This window comes from Hemicordylus capensis, chromosome 16 (genome assembly GCF_027244095.1).
Source record: "Hemicordylus capensis ecotype Gifberg chromosome 16, rHemCap1.1.pri, whole genome shotgun sequence".
NCBI classification, from domain to species: domain Eukaryota; kingdom Metazoa; phylum Chordata; class Lepidosauria; order Squamata; family Cordylidae; genus Hemicordylus; species Hemicordylus capensis.
The window spans coordinates 13,713,285-13,733,589 of NC_069672.1; the positions used below are offsets into that span (position 1 = coordinate 13,713,285).

Sequence of the window (20,305 nt, forward strand, 5' to 3'; positions counted from 1 at the left end):
GCAGTTGCTACTCATTGCTTTGTTTTGACTTGCACCAAAGGGCAATTCACACAACTATAAACGGGCTGGGTAGAAGATGCTTTTGTGCTTGTAAAAAGACAAAGACAGAGAGCTGAAGGCACATCATATATTCAGATCTGGAATTCTGAATATAGCTTGTAATTTAATACAAACATTTTTAGAGCAGGAGGGTAGAAACGTCTATACAGAGAAAAAAGTCCAGGCTGTTCCATCAGACCTGAAGGGAAACTACCACCCCCAATGTGTCCACAGAGCTGAGGCAGTTGAAGGACAGCATTAGCGATGCATGAAGAATCTTTCCTTATTGGTTTTTACAGCGAACTGTGTAGAACGTCTACTCAATTTCCTTGTTCCTGACTTCTTCTTGCGGAGGATAATCTTGGCCACATGATTTGCCATGATCCTCCTGATTTCTAGAAAGGTCTTGTTCTTGGTTTCTGGGACAATCTTGAAGATATAAATAAAGTTGACTATGCATGTGGGCCAGTACACTAGGAAGGAATAAGGTCCAATACGATCCTAGATGAGATGACAAAACAGGAAAAAAAGACATCCATTTATCACAATATAGACATAATCACTATTACAGATATTATTGTTGGTGTTAAGATATTAGCGTGAGCCAGGGTGGTGTAGTGGTTAGAATGCTGGACTAGGACTGGGGAGACCTGAGTTCAAATCCCCATTCAGCCATGATCCTTGCTGAGTGATTCTGGGCCAGTCACTTCTCTCTCAGCTTAGCCTACTTCACAGGGTTGTTGTGAGGAGAGACTTAAGTATGTAGTACACCGCTCTGGGCTCCTTGGAGGAAGAGCGGGATATAAAATGTAAATAATAATAATAATAATAATAATGTATATTTTCTTGCGTCACTTCTTCTGAGGAGCTCAGGGCAGGGTTATAATCGTTTTCAACGCTCATGAACACTCTGGAAGGTACATAACATAGCCAGGCTGCAAGTCAGGTGCATAGCTACAACTGAACAGAGGTGAGCCAATGCCCAGGGCTGTGGGTCTCTGGGGCTTCCCAGCTGCCACCCCTGTACCACCACCACCACCCCCTATACACACAGGGCACTCCAGTGCTACTGGGCAGTTCTGAGATGTCCCAATCCCAGCAAGAGCAGCAAGCCCCTTAAAGGCAGGCCTGTTCTCCCTGCCCTCTGCTCAGCTCAGCAACCACTTGGTAACATAATCAGGCTGCACAAGTGTGAAAGAGGTAGGTGTGGTGATGAAGGCAGGCCCATCCTTAAATCACGCCTCAGGGCTGCCTCCCACCTTGCAATCTCTGCTGTATATGAAACTAGGCATGGAGTGTGCGTTTTCCTCCCTGAGATATCTGCGGGCAGTTGCTAGAGGTCAAGGTTGAGCCTAAGCCAGGAGGATTCCGGTGTGCAGGAGATATTTTTTTTATTTATTTATTACATCCCTATACCGCCCTATCCATCCAAAGACTGGGCGGTGGAGATATTGCTCTGTTGATGAGGCAGAAGCAGAATGCTGGACTCCTGGGATTGCTACCAGGCCTGGCCAGTCCAGAGGCTTCATACTGCCAGCTCAGGAGTCAGTGTGGCTTAAAAACATTCTGCCCCTCAAAAAGGTTCTGACCTCTGAACACAGGAGAGGAGAGCTGGTCTGGTGGTAGCCAGCATGACTGGTCCCCTTAGCTAGGCAGGGTCCATCCTGGTTGCATTTGAATGGGAGACTAGAAGTATGAGCACTGTCAGAGATTCCCCTCAGGAGATGGAGCCGCTCTGGGAAGAGCATCTAGGTTCCCAGTTCCCTCCCTGGCAGCATCTCCAAGATCAGGCTGAGAGAGACTCCTGCCTGCAACCTTGGAGAAGCCGCTGCCAGTCTGTGAAGACAATACTGAGCTAGATAGACCAATGGTCTGACTCAGTATATGGCAGTTTCCTATGTTCCTAACACATAACGGTCCACAGTAGCTCCCACTCTCAGACCTTGCAGTTCCTGGCTCAAGCCCCAGACCTCTTGACAGCAGACTAAGCTGAAAACGAGTCATGAACTCAAGGCCATGCAGTGGGCTATATGGCCAAAGAGGATTTGAACCCCAGTTTGCATGAATTGTCCCCTTTGCTAAGCAGGATCTTTCCTGGTTTGCATTTGGATGGGGGACTAAATGCGAATGCTGTCAGTCACCCCTCGACAACTGTGGGTTTCCCAATCGCGGTTTTGAGCATCCACAGCTGGGAAATTGTGGCAGGTCTCACCAATCATGACTTGAGTACATGCAATTCTCGCGGGACTTTGTTGGCGCGATTTTCCAATGGCAGGAGGCGGGAAAGAGTGGAGGAGTGTTGGAGAGGTGTTGGAGTGTTGGAGAGAGATTTGGAGAGGCAGAGGTGAGATGTGTGGAAACTGCAATATTGGGGGAGAAGTTTGAGAACTTCAAGAAGTGCTTCAGCCTTCACAATGTGAAGCTTGCTGGGGAGATTGGCTCTGCAGGAGGCTGCAATTGTTTTTCCTGCGGAGCAGAAAAAGCTGACCAAGGAGAAAGTCTATGTGCCCAATGTGCCCAGGTCTTCAATGTGGACGAGATTGGACTCTTTTGGAAGAGGATGCCTAGCTGCACCTTCATTGCCAAGGAGGAGAGAAGGGTTCCAGGATTCAAGGCTGCAAAGGACAGGCTGACCCTTCTGTTCTGCACCAATGCCTCAGGTGGCCTGATGGTCAAGCCCATGCTGGTCAAGGCCTGATGGCCAAGCCCATGCTGGTCCGTGGATCCATGGGTACTGAAGGGGAAGAGCATGAACCACCTCCCTGTTTTCTGGAGAGTGAACACGAAGGCCTGGGTAGCGCATACCATCTTCACATCTTGGTTCAACGACTTCATGAGGTGGAGCGCTACCTAAGAGAGAAGACTCTGGCTTTCAAGGCGCTGCTGCTGCTGGGCAATGCCCTAGGGCATCCTCTGGACCTGCTGCTTGCCCACCCCAATGTAGAAGTGGTGTTCATGCCCCCAAACACCACATCACTCATCTAGCTGATGGACCAAGGCATCCTCCAGGCACCATCCAGGCTGAAAGCTTGGAGAGTCGTGGCCAGTCAGTTTAAACAATATTGAGCTAGATGAACTAGGGGTGTGACTCAGTATAAGGCAGCTTCTGCTGTTCCTATGATGCATATATCTGAATTGCCTTAACATTTAGCTTTAGAAAAACCCCTGAATTTTGGGAGCAACAATTGATAATGACTTGTTTATCCTGATGATACTGCTTTGCCCCTGTTCAACAGGGGGCTTGGGCTTGGTTTAGCATGTCGGACAACCCCCTCCCCGCTGCAGGATCACCTCACCTGTATATAAACAAATGCGAACCCTGTAATAAAACTGCAGAGCCAATGCACAATTCCCCCAACCACAAAGGCAGAGGACCGCGATGACTGGAGGAACATTTCCAGTATAATCATGTCGGGAAGTGGACCTGGGTAGAGACAAAGAAAAAAGAAAAAAAGACCATGGCCCAGAGTGCCATTGTTCATTGACTCACTAAATTGCCCCTCCCACTTGTATCTCGTGCATCCTCCAAGGAGGGTAGGTACACCATATGAGCACTTACTTGGCCCCATGGCTTGTCCAACAAGGAATATGAAGACCAAAGCTGCGCTGATGTAAGACATCCATGGGGCCATGTGCTGTTGGAGAAAGGTGACCTTCAGCCATGCATGAGTAAGGTTGCCAGACGCTCCTTAAGGGCCGTCCCTTCCTTGCAGTTGGCATTCCTTATTCCACAGCATTGCTGGCCCATAGAAAGCAACAGAGACCATGGAACATCACGAGCCAAGTCCATATAAAGTATGTGAGGGGGATCCACACAACTGTTGTAATGGTAAGAGAAGCTTCCTACCCAGAGATGTACTCACAAACTCAGAGAAATATAGGTGCTCTCCATGACAGCTCCACAGCCACTGGCACCCTGACAGCCACGCCTAATGGCTACACCTCACTTAGACAGATGCAGTACTTTGGGGGCTTCTGTTACAAAGAGTCAAAGATAGTTGCCTCAACCTACATTGCACCAAGCTCCGATGGTTATTCACCTAGAAGACAAGCCTGGCTTGTCAGCTACAAAGAGTAGGGGGTAAGGATCTTCTACAAGGATCTACAAGGATCTACAAGGATCTTCTACAAGGATCTTCCTTGTAACAGAAGATCGGAAGAATGGTAATAAAATCAAATGTAGTCTCATCTCCAGTTATGTAACAAACTAGTGGGATAGCAAGAGTAGCATATTATTTCCTTTAGAAAGCAAAGGGCTCTGCATCCCTGCTGAGATCCTGGCAGGGGAAAAAGGACCGAGAATGCATCCCTGCCCATCCTTGCATGATTATACCCTTCTCCTACCCTAATTTGGGAGCTGGGCACACTCCAGATTTTTGACCATGTGTTAGATAAAAACAAGGTCAGAGATGGGGAACTTGAGTAACAGTCAAGTTTGTCCCAGCTGGATAAGACGAGCAAACCCTATGCAGATTCCGTCCCTAGCTTTTGAATGAGGTAGGCAGAGAAATCGTCTTATCCAGCTTCTCCTACTCAAGAGTCTGGGAGAAGCCTACTCAGGTGCCTCCTACTCTAATGACAATTGTGTGGACTGCTTTGAGGTGTCAGAATGGAATATGTAAGTAAATTTTGCAGGAAAGATTTTGCAAATGGGAATCTCTGTCACTGCCCATGCCCTCCACTTGAATCTTCCATGCAAAATGCAGGATAATTTTAAATCCCAAAGCAACTTTTCTTCCATGTGTTCTGCTGCTGACGAACCAATGAGAAGATCACCCTGCAATTGAAAACATCACTGTTTTGAAATATGCCATATATGTGTGTTTGCGTGTGCAATTTATATATATATGAATGAATGAATGAGAGGGTGCCAAGGAGAAGACAGTTTGGCTCTAAATTATACTAGTGCTTGGCATTTTGAGTTACAAACCAGAAGTTCGAGGGACATGGTTAACAGAATGCAGGAGATGCTGCAGATGCCATAGCCAGTGAGAAGCAGAACCCTCCGCCCGACAGTGTCAACAACAGACATCTAGAAACAAAGGAAAGAAAAGAGAGAAAGTATTTGTGTTAGAGTGAAAGATGGCCTCAGAAGCCAGTGTGATGTTATGGGTAGAATATTGGGATTTGGACTTAATTTTCCCTACAATTCCAGGATTCTTTTCGCAAAATAATAATAACTAAGATTGCCTTAGCAGTTCTTCTTTTTCATTGGTTGGGATTTGGTTTTATTTATGCTCATTTGTTTGGGTCCAAGGGCATGGTGGTCCGGCACAAAATACGGCCACCTTGCTGAATCTAAGGGAGGTCTTGGTAAGGATGGTCACTGCCTGGATGGGAGATCCATGTTAAGCCAATTTGTGGGATGAGGCCACAGCTCAGTGGTAGAACATTTGCTTTGCAGGCAGAAGGTCCCAGGTTGAGTCCCTGGCAGCATCTCCAGGTAGGGCTGGGAAAGACTCCTGCCTGAAATCCTACAGAATTGCTGTCAATCAGTGTAGGCAATACTGAGCTAGATGGGCCAAGGGTGTAAAGCAGCTTCCTATGTTCCTATGGCATAAAAATGATATCAAAGTTGATAGCAAAGCTTAGGAGCAGATGGAACAAAAATAAGAAGAGACAATGGTGGGAGAGACTTACAATTACCAGGAGCATGACGATGGCAGTAATGGTTGACCCCACACTGACAAACCGAGCACTCTGTCCCGTTACTCCTGTCATATTTGCAAAGATTTTCTCTGCATAATAGTATGCCTGAAATCAGAGCACCGCAGTCAAAAACCTTAGCAGCACGAGAGAAGCTACTGATCTCTCCGTTGGCCTTGATCCCTCAGCCTTAGGTGACGATTGCCAGTCTAAATGGAAATGGTCAGTTGAGACGAAAATAGCATCCTTGGGCTTCTGCAGCATATGTGCTAATTGGGAAAGACTTTAATGCTTGGCTCTAGATAACCCCAATGACCTAATATCATCAGGGCACAGCCCTTAAGCCCTTACCACAAGGTGATGCCAACTTCACCATTGAGCCTGAACAGAATACGACTGACAAACATTTATATGTCACTTTTCAACAAATTTTCTCAAAAAGGTTTACACAGAAAAATAAATAAAAACGAAGAAGATGGTTCCCTGTTCCCAAAGGGGTCACAGTCTAAAAAGAAACACAAGGTAGACACCAGCAACAGCCACTGGAGGGATGCTGTGCTGGGGATGGAGAGGGCCAGTTGCTCTCCCCCTGCTAAATTGACGAGAATCACCAATTTGCAAGGTGCCTCTTTGCTCAGTTAGCAGGGTTGGTTGAATATTCCTCCAAGTGCTGAATAGTCAGTAGGGGGAAAATGCAGATGTGAATATTCTCCCAAGTGCTCAGAGGTTGGCCCAGCGTCTACCTATTTCTTGGCATCACCTCCTAATCTCTTGGGATATTGTCCTACTTACTGCATAAATGCCAGAGAGCTGCCGACCACACATCAAGATAATGACAGACAGAAGTTGCCATCGCAATTGCTCGAAACCTATAAGTCTGAGAACGCTCATTTTCTTTTCTGCACCTTCAGCCAGGTCCTCTTCCCGGAGCTCTTCAAGCTCATCTTCCACATCATCTCGGCCTCTCAGCACCTTCAAAGCTGAATGGAAAGAGAAGGAGAGAGCAACCGTGTTGTGGGAGAGAGCCAGTTCATGGGGAATCTTTCCAGCACCAAATGCAGAACCTGGAAGATGGATTGGTGTCTGCTCCGGGCAGGGGCACAGCTAGGGGAGATGGGGCCTATGTTTGACCCTCTCTCCGGCAGCCCCTTGAAGTGAGGGAGATACTGAAGAACATAGGGAAGAGTGGAGCTGGGTGGCCCTCAGGAGCTTGGGGGCCTGGGTTCTTTGAACCCATCCACTCAATTATAGCTACACCTCTGGCTCCAGGGTATTAGTAGTCCTTGAGCAGGACTACCCTGAACACACCCACTTCACCTGAAAGAGGTGTGAGATTGACAGACTTCGGGAACTGCCTGAAATAATTCCTAACCACCTAAGCCAAGCCCCAGCTGAGAAATACTTGCCTGCAGAAAGGAAAGGGAAAGGAATGTTTATCTCTGCTCCTTGTGGAAAATAATTCCCCAGTCTTGAAGCTATTACTATAAAGATGCTGTTACTAACTACTAGTCTGAGGGCCATAGGCCACCTCCAGCCTCAGAGCGAGATGCCTCTGAATACCAGTTGCAGAGGGAGCAACAGAAAGAGAGAGGGCATGCGTTCAGCTCTTGCCTGTGGGCTTCCCAGAAGCATCTGGTGGGCCACTGTGTGATACAGGATGCTGGACTAAAGGGGCCTTCTTGGGCCTTATTCGGCAGGGCTGTTCTTACTGGCAGCTACAGTTCTAATGTTCCATGCTGATGGAATTATGAAACTGGGATAGGTTCCAAAATGATGATCTATAGATAAATGTACATTTACTTATACATCATGTATATGTACACTGAAATAAAATGTACATTGATTATATATAATATATGTCTTGATCTCACAATCAGAATCACAGTTGGAGGAGCACCCAGTCAGGGTAGGAGAGCTGTGCAAGCTCCCGATTGGCAGTTGTGTGTTTGCGAAAATCAAGGGAGGAGGAGGAGGAGGGAGGAGGATTGTGTGGGAGCTGGGTAGGAAGGGAGCAGCCCACTCACATTCTGTCCCCAGCCTTTTATTGAGGGTGGACAAAAAGCTGTCCTGCCTAGCTCCTGGCTTCTACACAATCACTCTCCTGTCCTCCTATCTTGATCTTTGCAAACCACACAACCACCTATCGGGAGTGAATACAGCTTTCCTACCTTGGCTGAGCACTCCTCTGATCCTGTTTAAGGTTGTGAGAGCACTATAATGATATATAATGTACATTAAACAAGAACATGGAGGTAAAAACAAGAATCTAGTAATGTCAGAAGCATGAAATCTTGTGAGAAGGGCCAGTGATGCTTTTATTTAGCACTATGGGAGAGGGGATTCCCTTCAGCCTGAAGAGTTATCACAGCTACATATGGTCCCACGTGGGAGATCTTTCTGCTTTTCAGGGCCATTGTACCTTCCCTTGCTTTCTTTTCATTCCTCTTCTGAATCAATAGATACCTAGGACTTTCAGGGAAGGAGGGCAGCAGGAAGAGCTGAAATAATGCCGAAGTTCCAATGATGCTCATGTACATTGTCCAATCTGTACAAGAAGACAAAAGTTATGATCTGTGACGGCGTGTTGGATCCGATTCGGGACAAATGATGCACCTCTCTGATTTACCTCTGTAGTTCCCCAGGATCGTGGGATGCCCAAAGAGCTGAGCCATCACGACACCCACGGCGACAAAGAGCTGAGCCACCATGATGATGACTCCCCTCATGTTTTGGGGGGCTATCTCTCCAAGATAGATAGGGACAACACTGGCGAATATGCCTGGTTAGAGGATAAAACAAGGGAGAATTCATAGTATGTATGTGACGTGCAGAAATATATGAACGTTTGGCGATGGTAATTGCTTGCTTATCTCCCTTGGATGTCTTCTGTATAGTTCAGCAGGTGCCATTCTGACACTCATGCTCAGTGCACATGAAAGGCTCCTGGGTTACATTGTACAGAGACATGGCATTCAACACAACTGGGATGCTGATGGTCAGCTCTACTGTGCATCAATTCAGATCCCCCAAGGTCACATAGAAAAGCATTCTTGGTGGCTGCCTCTCACCTCTGGAATGATCTTTCTCTGGACTCACCAAAGCTAGAACTTGTGCTTTCCCCAGAAGTGGTATAAGATAATTAAAATTAATTGTTGGTAGCGAGAGAGAAGATGGAATGATCAGCATATTGTTACCCACCCTAGCCCCTGACCCCTTGTGATGAGACATCCTATATGGCAAATAAATCAATAGCATGATACGCCTACAGGAGGGTCTTTTATTTCTTTCATTTTTGTTTTATAAAACATTGTCTAACCTACAGTCCCACAGAGATGCAAAACCAGCCCTATCCAGTATTTCATCCAGATCCCAGAAACTACGCATCATGCTAGTCACATTCTAGAACCTGGCCATGATGCAATGTAGTGAGATGAACTTTACTTTATTATGGTCATAGACCAGAATACGAGCAGTGATACAATTTACAATATAAGCAAGATAATCATAACAAGATTTAAAATAATAATAATAAGGTCATCCACACACAATCAAAAACTGTGTTCTACTTCAGTTTGGGATCTGTGTGTGCTCCCAATTTTCAGTTGTGTGGAAACAAGGTAGGTGGGAAACCTGGGCAAAGGTGATTGTGTGGAAGCAAGGTTGGTGGAAAAGTTGTGCTTTACTGCAGGGCTGTACAATGTTGGCTCTCCAGCTGTGTTGGACTTCAATTCCCATCATCCTCAGCCACAGTGACCAGTAGTCAGGGATGATGGGAGTTGTAGTCCAGCAACAGCTGGATGTTGTCTGAAAACAGTTGTGCAGCTCTGCTTTACTGGGTGCATTTGCTGAGGCACTTCTGACAGTCAAAGAGCCAAGCTACTATTTTAAAGAGAACGACTGGAATTCCTGGAAATGGTGAAAGATTTGAAAGAGAGCTATAGTTATGGCTCCTCTCTGTGCCTGTGGGCATGTGGCTTCTTTGGGCTGCGGTCCTGATTTTCCATATATATTTTTTATTTTTATTATTATTATTATTATTATTATTGATTTGATTTGATTTGATTTGATTTGATTTCTATATCGCCCTTCCAAATATGGCTCAGGGCGGTTTTGTCATGGCTTAGACTTCTGACTCAGAAGAGTTAGAGCAGGACGACTTACCAGCTAGTGAGGGCTTAGAGGCACAGCCACAGGATTTGGCAGAGAAACCAGACTCTGGAGCTGAGGATTCACAACAGCTGCCAGACATGATCTCTGATGGGGAAGAGCCTGGGATTTCACCTGTCTTGAGACAACATCTCAAGAGGCAGGCTCAGTGGGAGTCACGCAGGTGTAGGAGATCCCAAGAAAGAAAGCCAAAGTGCTCACTCAGGGAAGCCTGATTGGCTGCTGGTTCTCTTGAGCCATATATATTCAACAGTCTGTCTTTGCTCTGATGCTGTTTGCAACTTTGTTGGCTGCAGATAGTGTGCTCTTGAATGTCAACCATTTCTGTGTCCCAGTTTGCCTTGTCTGTACTTTTCTGCATTGTTCCCTTAATTCCTTGTTCTGTGTTCTTTGCTTGTTTCATTCCTTGTTTTGTCTTTTCCTTCCACTTATTACTCAGTTAGTGTTAGAGGGGGGTACCTAGTTTCAGTTCAGGGGACTTATTCCATTGACTAATTGCTTTGTGAGCCTTTTATTTTCCTTCATTTGGTTTCGCTGCTGCTTTCCGGTTACTCTCAGGGGGAGTGCTGAAGGGGGTTGTAAAATCCTGTTGGGTTAGCCGAGCGAACAGATTCATGACAGGTTTACACAGAAAAATAATTTCAGGCACATCACTTTAATTTAAAAAAACCACAAACCACTAACTGCATAAATCTGACTCACCTGCACATATTCCAGTGACGAAGCGTGCAAGGATGGTGAATTCATAGGCCCGTCGCACTTTGGACCAACCCATGAGTGCAGCAGCGATGAGGGAGAAAAGGCTATTAGACACCAAGGAACCTTTCCTGAAAAGAAGTAGACTTATTTACATAATGATTACTAGTGTAGGACAAATGCCCTACCCTAGTTCGGGAGCTCTGCACGCTCCTGTCCTGTAATTGTGCGCTCTTCAAAAGCAAGGTCAGAATGGAAGGAAGTGATCGTCTAGGAGAGAGGAGCTGGGTTGGAGGGCACCTTCCTATTCACCTCTTGTGCTCAGCACTTTACCAAAGTAGGAGGAAACGAGCCTAGTGAAAAAGGATGGAGGTAGTGAGCAGATGCCGGTAAAAATAATATGGTAGCATCAAAAGAGCTGGGGAAGGAGGGGAGCTATAGAACTGCTGTATCGGGGTCCTCATCTTTTTATGGATAGTTAGTTCTGGCTTTGCTACTAGTGGGGAAGGATAAGGAGCTATGCAGGTTATTTAATCTTCAACTCCCAACCACTGTAAGCCTTCTTCAGCTACCTTCTAACTTCTGAGGTTTCAGCAAGCACTGCTCACACATTTTCACAAGGGCTAGAAATCTGCTTTTGCAACCTTGCTAGGCAAGATTCTGCTAATGGGAGATGCTGGGGATTGAACCTGAGACCTTTTGCATGCAAATCATGTGCTCCCCCTCTCAGTATGATCCTTCCCCAGTGGTGTAATATATTGGCAGAGCTGGAGATTAATGTTCGATGATGCCCTCTGTACAGAATAAATTTGAAGCCAATTTGTATAGTATTTCCTAGTGCAGGGGTTCCCAGCTGATGGTACTGGTACTGCTAGGGGTAACTGGATGGCTCCCAAAGCGTACTCAGATCCCTGCTGCCTTCCCACGCTACAGCCGTGCTACTGTTCCCCATCTGAGGATTGCTGGTTTGAAGCTGATGCATCTTCAGCAATATGTCTGCTGCAGAAGGGGAAGGATTAAAGTGATGACATCACATATTTCTCTTACAAAATGTTGCCAGAGGGACCTGGGTCAATGGCAGCCACGCATTTCCACTGAGGGAATGTCCACATTTCCTTCTCTCCAACCCCCCACCCCGCCAATAGTGCCTGGTTAGGCCCTGGGTTAGGTAGTTAATCAATCACAATATTATCTCTCTACCTGCCACATTTATCCATCAGGGGGCCAGCAAAAAGAGACCCAACCAGGCCTCCGAAAGAGAAGAATGAATATTGGAGAGCATCTAGGAACTTGATAAATCCTTTGGATCTGCTTGTCTTCGCTTGACGGCTGACTGCCGAAATGTTCCACAAGTCCTAGGAACGAAGCATATCATGCATTAAGCATTAAGGCCTTTCCGTCCATGACACGGCAACAATTCCTGCCTGATGACCGTGTGCACTGAGTGCTTTAAAAAGGGGTTAGACAAATCCATGGAGGACAGGTCTATCAATGGCTACTCTCCTGATGGCTATAGGCCACCTCCAGCCTCAGAGGCAGGATGCCTCTGAATCCCAGTTGCAGGGGAGCAACAGCAGGAGAGAGGGCATGCCCTCACCTCTTGCTTGTGGGCTCCCCAGAGACATCTGGTGGGTCACTTTGGGAATACGGGTACTGGACTAGATAGGCCTTGGGCCTGATCCAGCAGGGCTTATGTCCTTGAGAGGGAGCTGCCTGCCCTGTGAATGTGCCTGTATGATACGTTCCTTTGTCTGACCCACGTGTAAGAATTTTTAGGGGTGAAAAAGCCCTCCAGCACTTCATCCTCCAGCGCTTCACTGAAGGACACAGGCAAGCTTTGGCCTCCAACCCTGTCCAGTCCCATTGCTTTTTGTGCACCCTGGTCAACAACAAGCTTTTGCCAGTGGCCCACCCTAATGGAAAAAGAGGGGTCGTTCTCACAATCAAAATCAGGGTAGGAGGAGGGGCCAGCCAAGCTTCAAAACCCATGCACATACCCAATAAATGGTTGTGCATCAGCAAACCTCAAGGGAGGGGGAGAGGAAGTGATTGACTGCTAGCCCCAATCTGAGCAGGATGGTGCAGGTCATGCTTTTCCTCTCCCTTCACTACAGTGCTGGGTAAATGAGGTGGGTTAGCCGGTACCATCCTCCCCAGACCGCCACCCTACCCAGATTGCCATCCTACCAAGCCCAATAAATGGCAGCTTATTGGGGATGATGGAAGTTGTATTCGAACCACAGCTGGTGAGCCTCAGTTGGTCACACCTAGTCTAAGTCATCATTGCTGAGCCATCTTACCGCAGATGGGTGATTGACCTCCCAGAGGTTATAACCATATTGGAAGGATGATCCAAAGGCAGAAATCAGCACCAGAAAAACAAGGACGACTGGCAGCTTCTGCAGGAAGAGGAGCAGAGACTGTGTACAGGGCAAAACATTCATAAATACTTCGTTATCAATCATTTACATGTGCACAGAGGTGCACCTAGGTAATTTTGGAGCCTGGACCGAAACCCCCCCCCCACCCCAGTGCAAGTTAAGCATCATTTTTTAAAAGATGTAAATTCTTGAGGGCACAAACCACACCACCCAGGACAGACTAAAGAGGATTTGGGGGGCCCCAAGGAGCGTGAAGGCCCTGGACCTTGGCTCCGAAGTCCAGGGTAAGAGCGCCTCTGCACATGCAAATAAAACCAAAATTGATATACAGAATTACAAGAGAGGCCAGATGTTCAGATCTAAATTTGACTTTTGTAAACTTTTGACAGTCCAGTTATTCTGTATCCTAGTTCCCCGTGTCTTCACCAGCACATTGGGCATGCCTTCACATAGAGAGCTGGTGCTTCATGGGGAATAAATTTATGCCTTTATTTATTTGGGGAATTTATATACCACTCACCATCCTTGACACCAAGGCAGTGTACAAAATAATAATGAGAAAAATGATCAAAATATAATCTGATAAAGATTAAGTAAAACAACAAACAACGGAAGCACAACCGCAGCCATTAAAATGCCCAGTAAAACAGCAGCATTCAAAGAGAACGAAACAATGCATTTCAGCATGAAATGCAATTAAAAGCAACTCAAGTAATGGGAGAAGAGGAAGGTCACAGCCTGGTCTCCCAAATAATACCACCACAGATGGATAAATTTTAATCAAATGCCACTGATGGTTCAGCTGTAAAGAATTTACTCTAACTTCAGATAAAATCCCTTGGAAAAAGGGTTACTTCACCGAGTCAGCTGCCTAATGTTTTGGACCTTTCCATGTTGGTCCCCCACAGTATTTTTAAGCTGCTAACTCATCCTAGAGGTTTTTTTCTTTTCTTTTTAAGATACCAGTTTATACATTATTATTGCCTGCCACATATTCTGTTCCATTCTTTGGTTACAGGCGTTTCTCTTTCTTGAGTGTTTTGCTACAATTATATGAATAGTAATAAATGTATTTCCGATTAATTTCTGGTTGGTGCTCCCCATTTCTGAGCCTGACAGCATTTTTGTATCTTCCTCAGAAGTATTAGAGAATCCATCTATAATTTGTACCCAGTAATATCTTTTATGTTACCTTCAGGAAGCATTCATATGTACTGACAAGATACAGGGCCCGCCTAATCCAAGACATATTTACTTGGAAAGAAGTCCCAATGATCAATGAAAGGAGTTTAGAAAGGACCCATTTATGCTCTCATTCGCTCCCTCCCATTTGATATTTATTATCTAAGACAAGCTCCTTAAAAATAGAGGTTAAATACAAGCTATGCAAATATTTACCCGCTATAATACAAGTTATGCAAATATTTAGCCCATTTGATATTTATTGTCTAAGACGAGCCCCTTAAAAAAATAGAGGTTAAATATAAGTTATACAAATATTTACCCGAATGGAAGAGTAAGAAGACCCCCTGATTTCTAAGTGCTAAAGAACTTGGTGGGGGTGGGGATTAGTGTTAGCTTCAGGTAAATACAGTATGTGTTATATCTTTATAACTGGCATTTAAAATAATTTATAAATTATATGTTATATTTTTGGCTCACATATCACTTCTAGACACATACATTATTACACATCAGCTTCGATCAACAATGAATTAAAGTCAAGTGGGTTGGGCGGACTAAACCTCTAAACTCACCTTTTTCTTGGGCTTTGCTTTGGCTACCTGTTCTGTCATTTCCATGTTTTCTGCTACCCCTTCTGCCATTTCCAGGGATCAGAAATCAGGCTCAGCTGTGGGGGGAAATGGGGGACGGGATAATGTCATGCGGTCACTGGCTCTCTTCCGCTGGATGAAGAACATCAGAACTGCCTTGCTGGATTAGAAGGAATTTTGGTCTGATCCAGCAACTTGTGTCTCACACATGGGCATCTTACTCCTGTGCATCATGTCTCTGGGAAGTGCACAGTCAGCACATGAAAGCGATGTTCTATCTTTCATATGTTCCCCACAGTCCTTGGGATATGGAGATAAATGGGGCAAAGGCAAAGGGGGCCTTTCAGCATGGAGGCCCCATTTGCCAAGCATGGCCAATAACTGCTCCATGAATTCCCCCAGTCCCTTTTCAGAAAGCCACCTCAGATCATAGGCATTGTCACATCTTTTAGTAGTGAGCCTCTGTGGGGGAGAATCGCTTTAACATTCCAATATACCCCTTGAGCATTTAAACAAAAGTCGGAGAGACTAGAGGCAGTGTTATTCTACTATTTAAAGAACCCCAGAAGTGGGGAACTGCGAAGTCTGCTAACATGAAGCCATCCTACCGTATGCATAAGAACATAGGAAAAGCCACCCAGCCCAGCATCCTTCCTCATGCAGCAGCCAACCAAGAGCAGCTGGGAAGCCTGCAAGTGGGGGGAAGAGGGCAAATGCCCCCTCCCATTGGTGTTCAGGGGCATCTCCCCTCTGATCCTGATGGAAGTATATCGCTACCAAGGCTAGCAGCTGTTGATAGCCCCATCCTCCATGAATTTTCCTAACCCCATTTCAAAACTGGGGTGATGGGTGGCCATCACCACATCTGGTGGAAACAAATGCCATAGTTTAACGACACATTGGGGAATCGGCAAAAAGCACACCAACTAACTGTAGCTTTCTCTACTGGCGAGAAAAGGAGAAATCAACCAAGCCCTGTCGTCTCATGAGGCATGTCGCTTGGAAGGCTAATGGCATTGTGACCCGATCAGGAGAAGGATGCCAGGAGATTCTGAAAGAAGCTGTTGACAGTTGCGAGCTGACAGGAGGCATGAACTCTGGAAGAAAGGGGGCAGTTGTAGAAGCCGAACCTCAGAACAGTTGGAGGCGCATTGGTTACTGCCAAGGTGGAGCTGGTATAACCCGGTAGCTAACAGACTGAGCGACAACCCAAGAAATCCCGTGCTCAGATCTCATCACTGCCGTCTCCTGATCACTGCCGTCCTGATCACTAATCACTGCCGTCTCCTGTGGGGATAATAATACTGACCTACCCTCATTTAGGGCAGAATGGGTGGTGCCCACCCCAAAATTTGCCCAGGTCAGCAGCTGCTTGCTTCACTGACTTTGCCTCCTAGTCTGTGATGCCCTGTTCCCCTGCTTGCAGCCTGCCTGCTGCAATGTTCCCTCTATCCACGGGAACCAAGGAACGAAGGGACTTGTAGTTCTTGCCACGCTTTGAGGTCATACACACAATCAAAAACTGTGTGTTACCTGTCAGGGTTTGTGACCAAGGAAGCTACCACTCCAGTTACAGAGTGCAGAGTTGAGTTATTGCAGCTACTTAAGTAACACGCATGGAGATCACTGTAGATTCTAAACTAAATAGGTTTATTGGTGAAATACATTTGGGATAGGAAAGACTTATCCTGTCTATCAGCTACACAATGAATAGGTATGGAGAGAGAGAGATGTTTCCATCGACTCTCGAAGAGGAAAGGAAGAAGACTGACTCACTGCAGGAAGTAACTGAGGAGTTAAGGCAGGGGTCTCATAGTGTAGAGCAGTGTTTCTCAAACTTTTTGGAGTCAAGGACCGCTAAATTCTTCGTGCAGAGTTTCAAGGACCGCTACATTCTTCATGCGCAGTTTCCTGGACCAGCAGTTAGTAAAGGGGTTTCAAGTCTGTCTATCTGTCTGTCTGTCTGTCTGTCTGTCAGACTTCTATACTGCACAAAACTTGCATCTCTGGGCAGTTTAGAATGAAAATAATATAAGCATTAAAATAATTAAATTTGGAATCTTTTGCAAGCATGGAACATTAGGGGTTCTTAACCTTGGGTCCCTCAGTTAAACTCCCATAACCCCCAACAACAATGGCATTTGGCCACTATGGCTGGGGATTATGGGAGTAGAAGTCCACCAACGTCTGGGTACCCAAGGTTGAGAACCCCTGAATCTAAAAGCCTGGGTGAACAAATTTGTCTCCAGTATGTCTGGAGTGGAGGTGCTTGTGATTACTCAATGGAGAGGGGATGTTGGGCCATTAGAAAAATTCAAAAGCTACATGGGGCCAATGAAAACAACATACAAGCAAGCCCCACTGATGCAAGAGGGAAACAGCGTTCCCTCTCAAGGCGCCTCGACCACAACAGGCAGCTGGGTTTCAATCAACCAACCTTTGGCTGCAAACAATGAGCATGCAAGAACCAGCAGCCCTTCAAGTGGCGCCCACTGCCATACTTTTTCCTCCATGCCCCCGCATCGCATACAGTTTGAAGCTGTAAAGATAGGGAATAAGATAGCTGTAGGAAGATCTCAGCAGCACGTGGAGGCAAGGCACAATAAGGGTCCCACGCCTCCGTGATACTCTTCCTCTTCCGTGCCATGTGCAGAATTGAGTAAGTGAGTGCCTTGATTTCAGTTGGGGGGGGGTTGACTCCCAGTCAGGGACCGGCACTCAACCCTTCGGGGACCGGCAGCGGTCCAGGGACCGGTGGTTGAGAAACACTGGTGTAGAGGTAAGCAGGGACGGGTAAGGAGACCCTCACTAGCTACCTCTACTCCCAATGCCACTAGTGGTCATTCGGATAATTGGTGCAAAGGGTCAATGCACTGGGACTCCATCTCCAACACTACCTCGGTTTGGGAGCTGTTTGCTCCACAGGGAGATAGGTTTGTGTGAATTATCTCAAGAATTATCTGTCATTCAGCCACACATTCGTCCTCTTGGTGAGGGTCTTGCAGCTCGTGAAGCTCCCCCCATGAAAATGAATGCACTTGATGGCCTACCTTAGCTCTATTTATTTAAAGCATTTTTATCCTCCTCTTTAGCTGATGAGGTTCCCAGAGCAGTTTCCATAAAATCAATCAATAATAATCTTGTTAGCTGCCCTGTAACAAATTGGGCGGCTTACATCAGAGGATTAAAACACACAATAAAAACACACAACACGTTTATTTATCAAGAGTTTATCTTGGAGCTTGGATAGTATTGAGGTTTGACTTTTGTTGATGTTAAATCTCCCTGATGTAGCTTTCTGTTCTCCCAGTTTTTCTGAGGAATGAAGAAATACAATTGACAAATGCCTGCAATGACTTTTTTCACCACTTCTGGCAGGAAGAAAAGTAGTGGCCTGGTTCACACAATCATTCAAACCTAGCTTTAATGTGGGTTACCAAGATTAGCATGATTGTTAATCCACCTACACCAAGGTGGCTTATGGCCCGAGATAAATCCTGAGATTCCCACCTTGGCATGGGTTCACACAGTCTTGCTAAAGCCGGTAACCAACATTAAACCTAGATTGGAATGGTTGTGTGAATGACACCAGTGTTTTTAGAAATGGTGGGTAACATCCAGAGGAGCCGAATGCAGGCTCTCCAGACATCCCCATGCTGCTGTGTGTTCACTCCCTGAAACCTGGGCACACTATTTGTGCTTGCACAAGAGCACAAATAGCTTTCGGAACTTACCTGTGTTCTGGAACTGCTCTTTTGGATGGGAAACCCATCACATGACCATCACTCTAAAAGGGCATTTTGGAAAGAGTATTATGGTGACATGCCATCTTTTCTCCCCACCTGGCTGCCCAATGCAACCCACCTCTCAATTTCTGCTAGCAGGTGGTTAAAGGAACTTAAAAGGACACCTTTCCTCCCTGCTTCAGATATTGGAGAGGAAGATCCAGTTTGTCCTCTCGTCTAATTGGGGCAGACGGGCAATATTGTTAAGGGAGATACAACAGAACTTGTTCAGATCCTCACAAAATGTTGTCGGGTGAGAGGAAGACAGAGAACCACCTTCCAGTAACCTCCCTACCCTCTAATCTCACGCAGAATCCAGAGAGCCGGGCAGGAAACTGAGTGTTTGTGGGGTGGGGGGGAATTGGGGACTAGAGAGAGGAGAAAAACTCATCAATTCAACTCTGTAATTGTATGTATATTTTATAACTTAATAAGATAATGTTTGTCATAAGAGTAGGAAAATCTGCATGGGGCGGGGTGCAGGGCGGGAGGAGCCAGGCCATTCCTTAGGACCAGAAAGGAAACTACTATCACTGATCTGTCAGTAGAGCCAGGATAGTTGAAAGACAATGTTACTGTTTCGTCGATTTTCTTCGTGGGTGTCCTTTTATAGATCCCCGTGTTAAGTGTCGTCTGAACAATCCACCTGAGCTCCCCTTGATCGTCTTGCCCACATGGGTTACCATTGCTCTCCTGATATCTATGAAGGCCATTTGAGTCGTTTCTGGGATCATCTTGAAGACGTAAATAAGGGTGGCTGTGCAGATAGGCCAGAAGATGAGGAAGATGTAGGTCCCAAGAAAGCTCTGGAGATCGGGGTGGGGTGAGAGGGGGAGAGAGAGAGAAAGCTATGGGAATGAGGGCCATACAGAAGCTGATTTGTTTATCCCACCGTACGGGGGTTCCATCTTCCATGGAGCTCAGGGAAGGATGATCTCATTTCTTTTCATCTTCACAAGCACCCTGGGAGGCAGGTAGTCGGGTTGCCAGCTGTCCCTCACTACGCAGGACGTCCCTCATTTCAGGGATGAAATGTTGGTCCCTAGAGGGACAGCATTTGTCCCTCATCTTGGTGGCAGGGCGAGCAGCTTCTTATTTTGAGAAGTTTTTGGTGGAAAAGTGGTATAACTTGAATATGTTCTAAATAATAACAATGCTGGCATTATCCAACAGCATAGAATTCAATTAAATATACGTCAGTTATACTCAGGCTCTTGATTACTACTGCATACACCTCCTGGGGCAGGCAGGCAGGCAGCCAGCCCCCCCCTCAAAAAAAAAAAACATGTGTCCCTCTTCCTGGCAATGAAATGTTGTCAACCTTAGTGGGTAGGAGGAACAGGCTGGTGGGGAGCCGATCTGTGACAGCAAGCGGCAAGTGTGCATTTCCTCTCCCCGGATCTCTGTGAGGAGCGGCTGGAGGCAGAAGTCTGAAGTGTAGCTTAGAGGAGTGCAGCAAGCAGGAAGCCTCGACTGGGGGATCCAGCAAGGCCAGAAGGCCTTGCCGTCTATCAGGCCTCTTGTATACCAAGCCTGGCCAAGCCAGAGACTTGATCCTGCTTTCTGGGCACAGGGGCCACCCTTTGCACAGACACCCTTGCGATGCCTGTGCCCAGAGAGGGCTCCAAGGCTGCAGCACACTCAGTCCGCAGTAGCTCCCAGCTGCGGGCCATGATGAGGTTCTTGATTCTAGAACCTCTGACAGCCAGCTGGAAGACAGTCGGGTACTCAAAAGAGGTACATGTCGGAAGTGTCTTCAAATTTGGTTTACAAGATCTACAAAACTGACCTGGAATTTTTGAGGCACCAAATGATC

At 46.3% G+C, this 20,305-nt stretch overlaps 2 protein-coding genes across 14 annotated transcripts in view; both read right to left on the minus strand.

The window, feature by feature from the left end:
* Positions 1 to 119: 119 nt before the first annotated feature.
* LOC128338660 (solute carrier family 2, facilitated glucose transporter member 5-like) lies at positions 120 to 16,794 on the minus strand. Of its 9 annotated transcripts, XM_053281393.1 has the most exons (14): positions 16,481 to 16,490; positions 15,636 to 15,801; positions 14,687 to 14,781; positions 12,849 to 12,947; positions 11,749 to 11,903; positions 10,555 to 10,679; positions 8,312 to 8,464; positions 8,105 to 8,230; positions 6,478 to 6,665; positions 5,680 to 5,793; positions 4,970 to 5,071; positions 3,599 to 3,674; positions 3,336 to 3,463; positions 120 to 540 (listed from the first exon to the last, which is right to left on the minus strand). In XM_053281393.1, the coding sequence occupies exons 3-14, from the start codon at positions 14,753 to 14,755 to the stop codon at positions 298 to 300; spliced, it is 1,578 nt and encodes a 525-aa protein (XP_053137368.1). In that variant the 5' UTR covers positions 14,756 to 14,781; positions 15,636 to 15,801; positions 16,481 to 16,490; the 3' UTR covers positions 120 to 297. The 9 variants fall into 9 exon arrangements, with proteins under 9 accessions (XP_053137368.1, XP_053137370.1, XP_053137366.1 ...); XM_053281395.1 differs by lacking the exon at positions 15,636 to 15,801 and having other exon boundaries at positions 16,481 to 16,794; XM_053281391.1 differs by lacking the exon at positions 16,481 to 16,490 and having other exon boundaries at positions 15,636 to 15,942.
* A 2,089-nt stretch (positions 16,795 to 18,883) lies between these two features.
* The window catches only part of LOC128338659 (solute carrier family 2, facilitated glucose transporter member 5-like), a 34,280-nt gene continuing 32,858 nt past the window's right edge, over positions 18,884 to 20,305 (minus strand). For all 5 annotated transcript variants that reach the window (XM_053281388.1, XM_053281389.1, XM_053281385.1 and 2 more), the window contains one exon: positions 18,884 to 19,295. In XM_053281388.1, the coding sequence (XP_053137363.1) occupies positions 19,062 to 19,295 (234 nt within the window). In that variant the 3' untranslated portion in view covers positions 18,884 to 19,061. The remainder of the gene's footprint in view (positions 19,296 to 20,305) is intronic.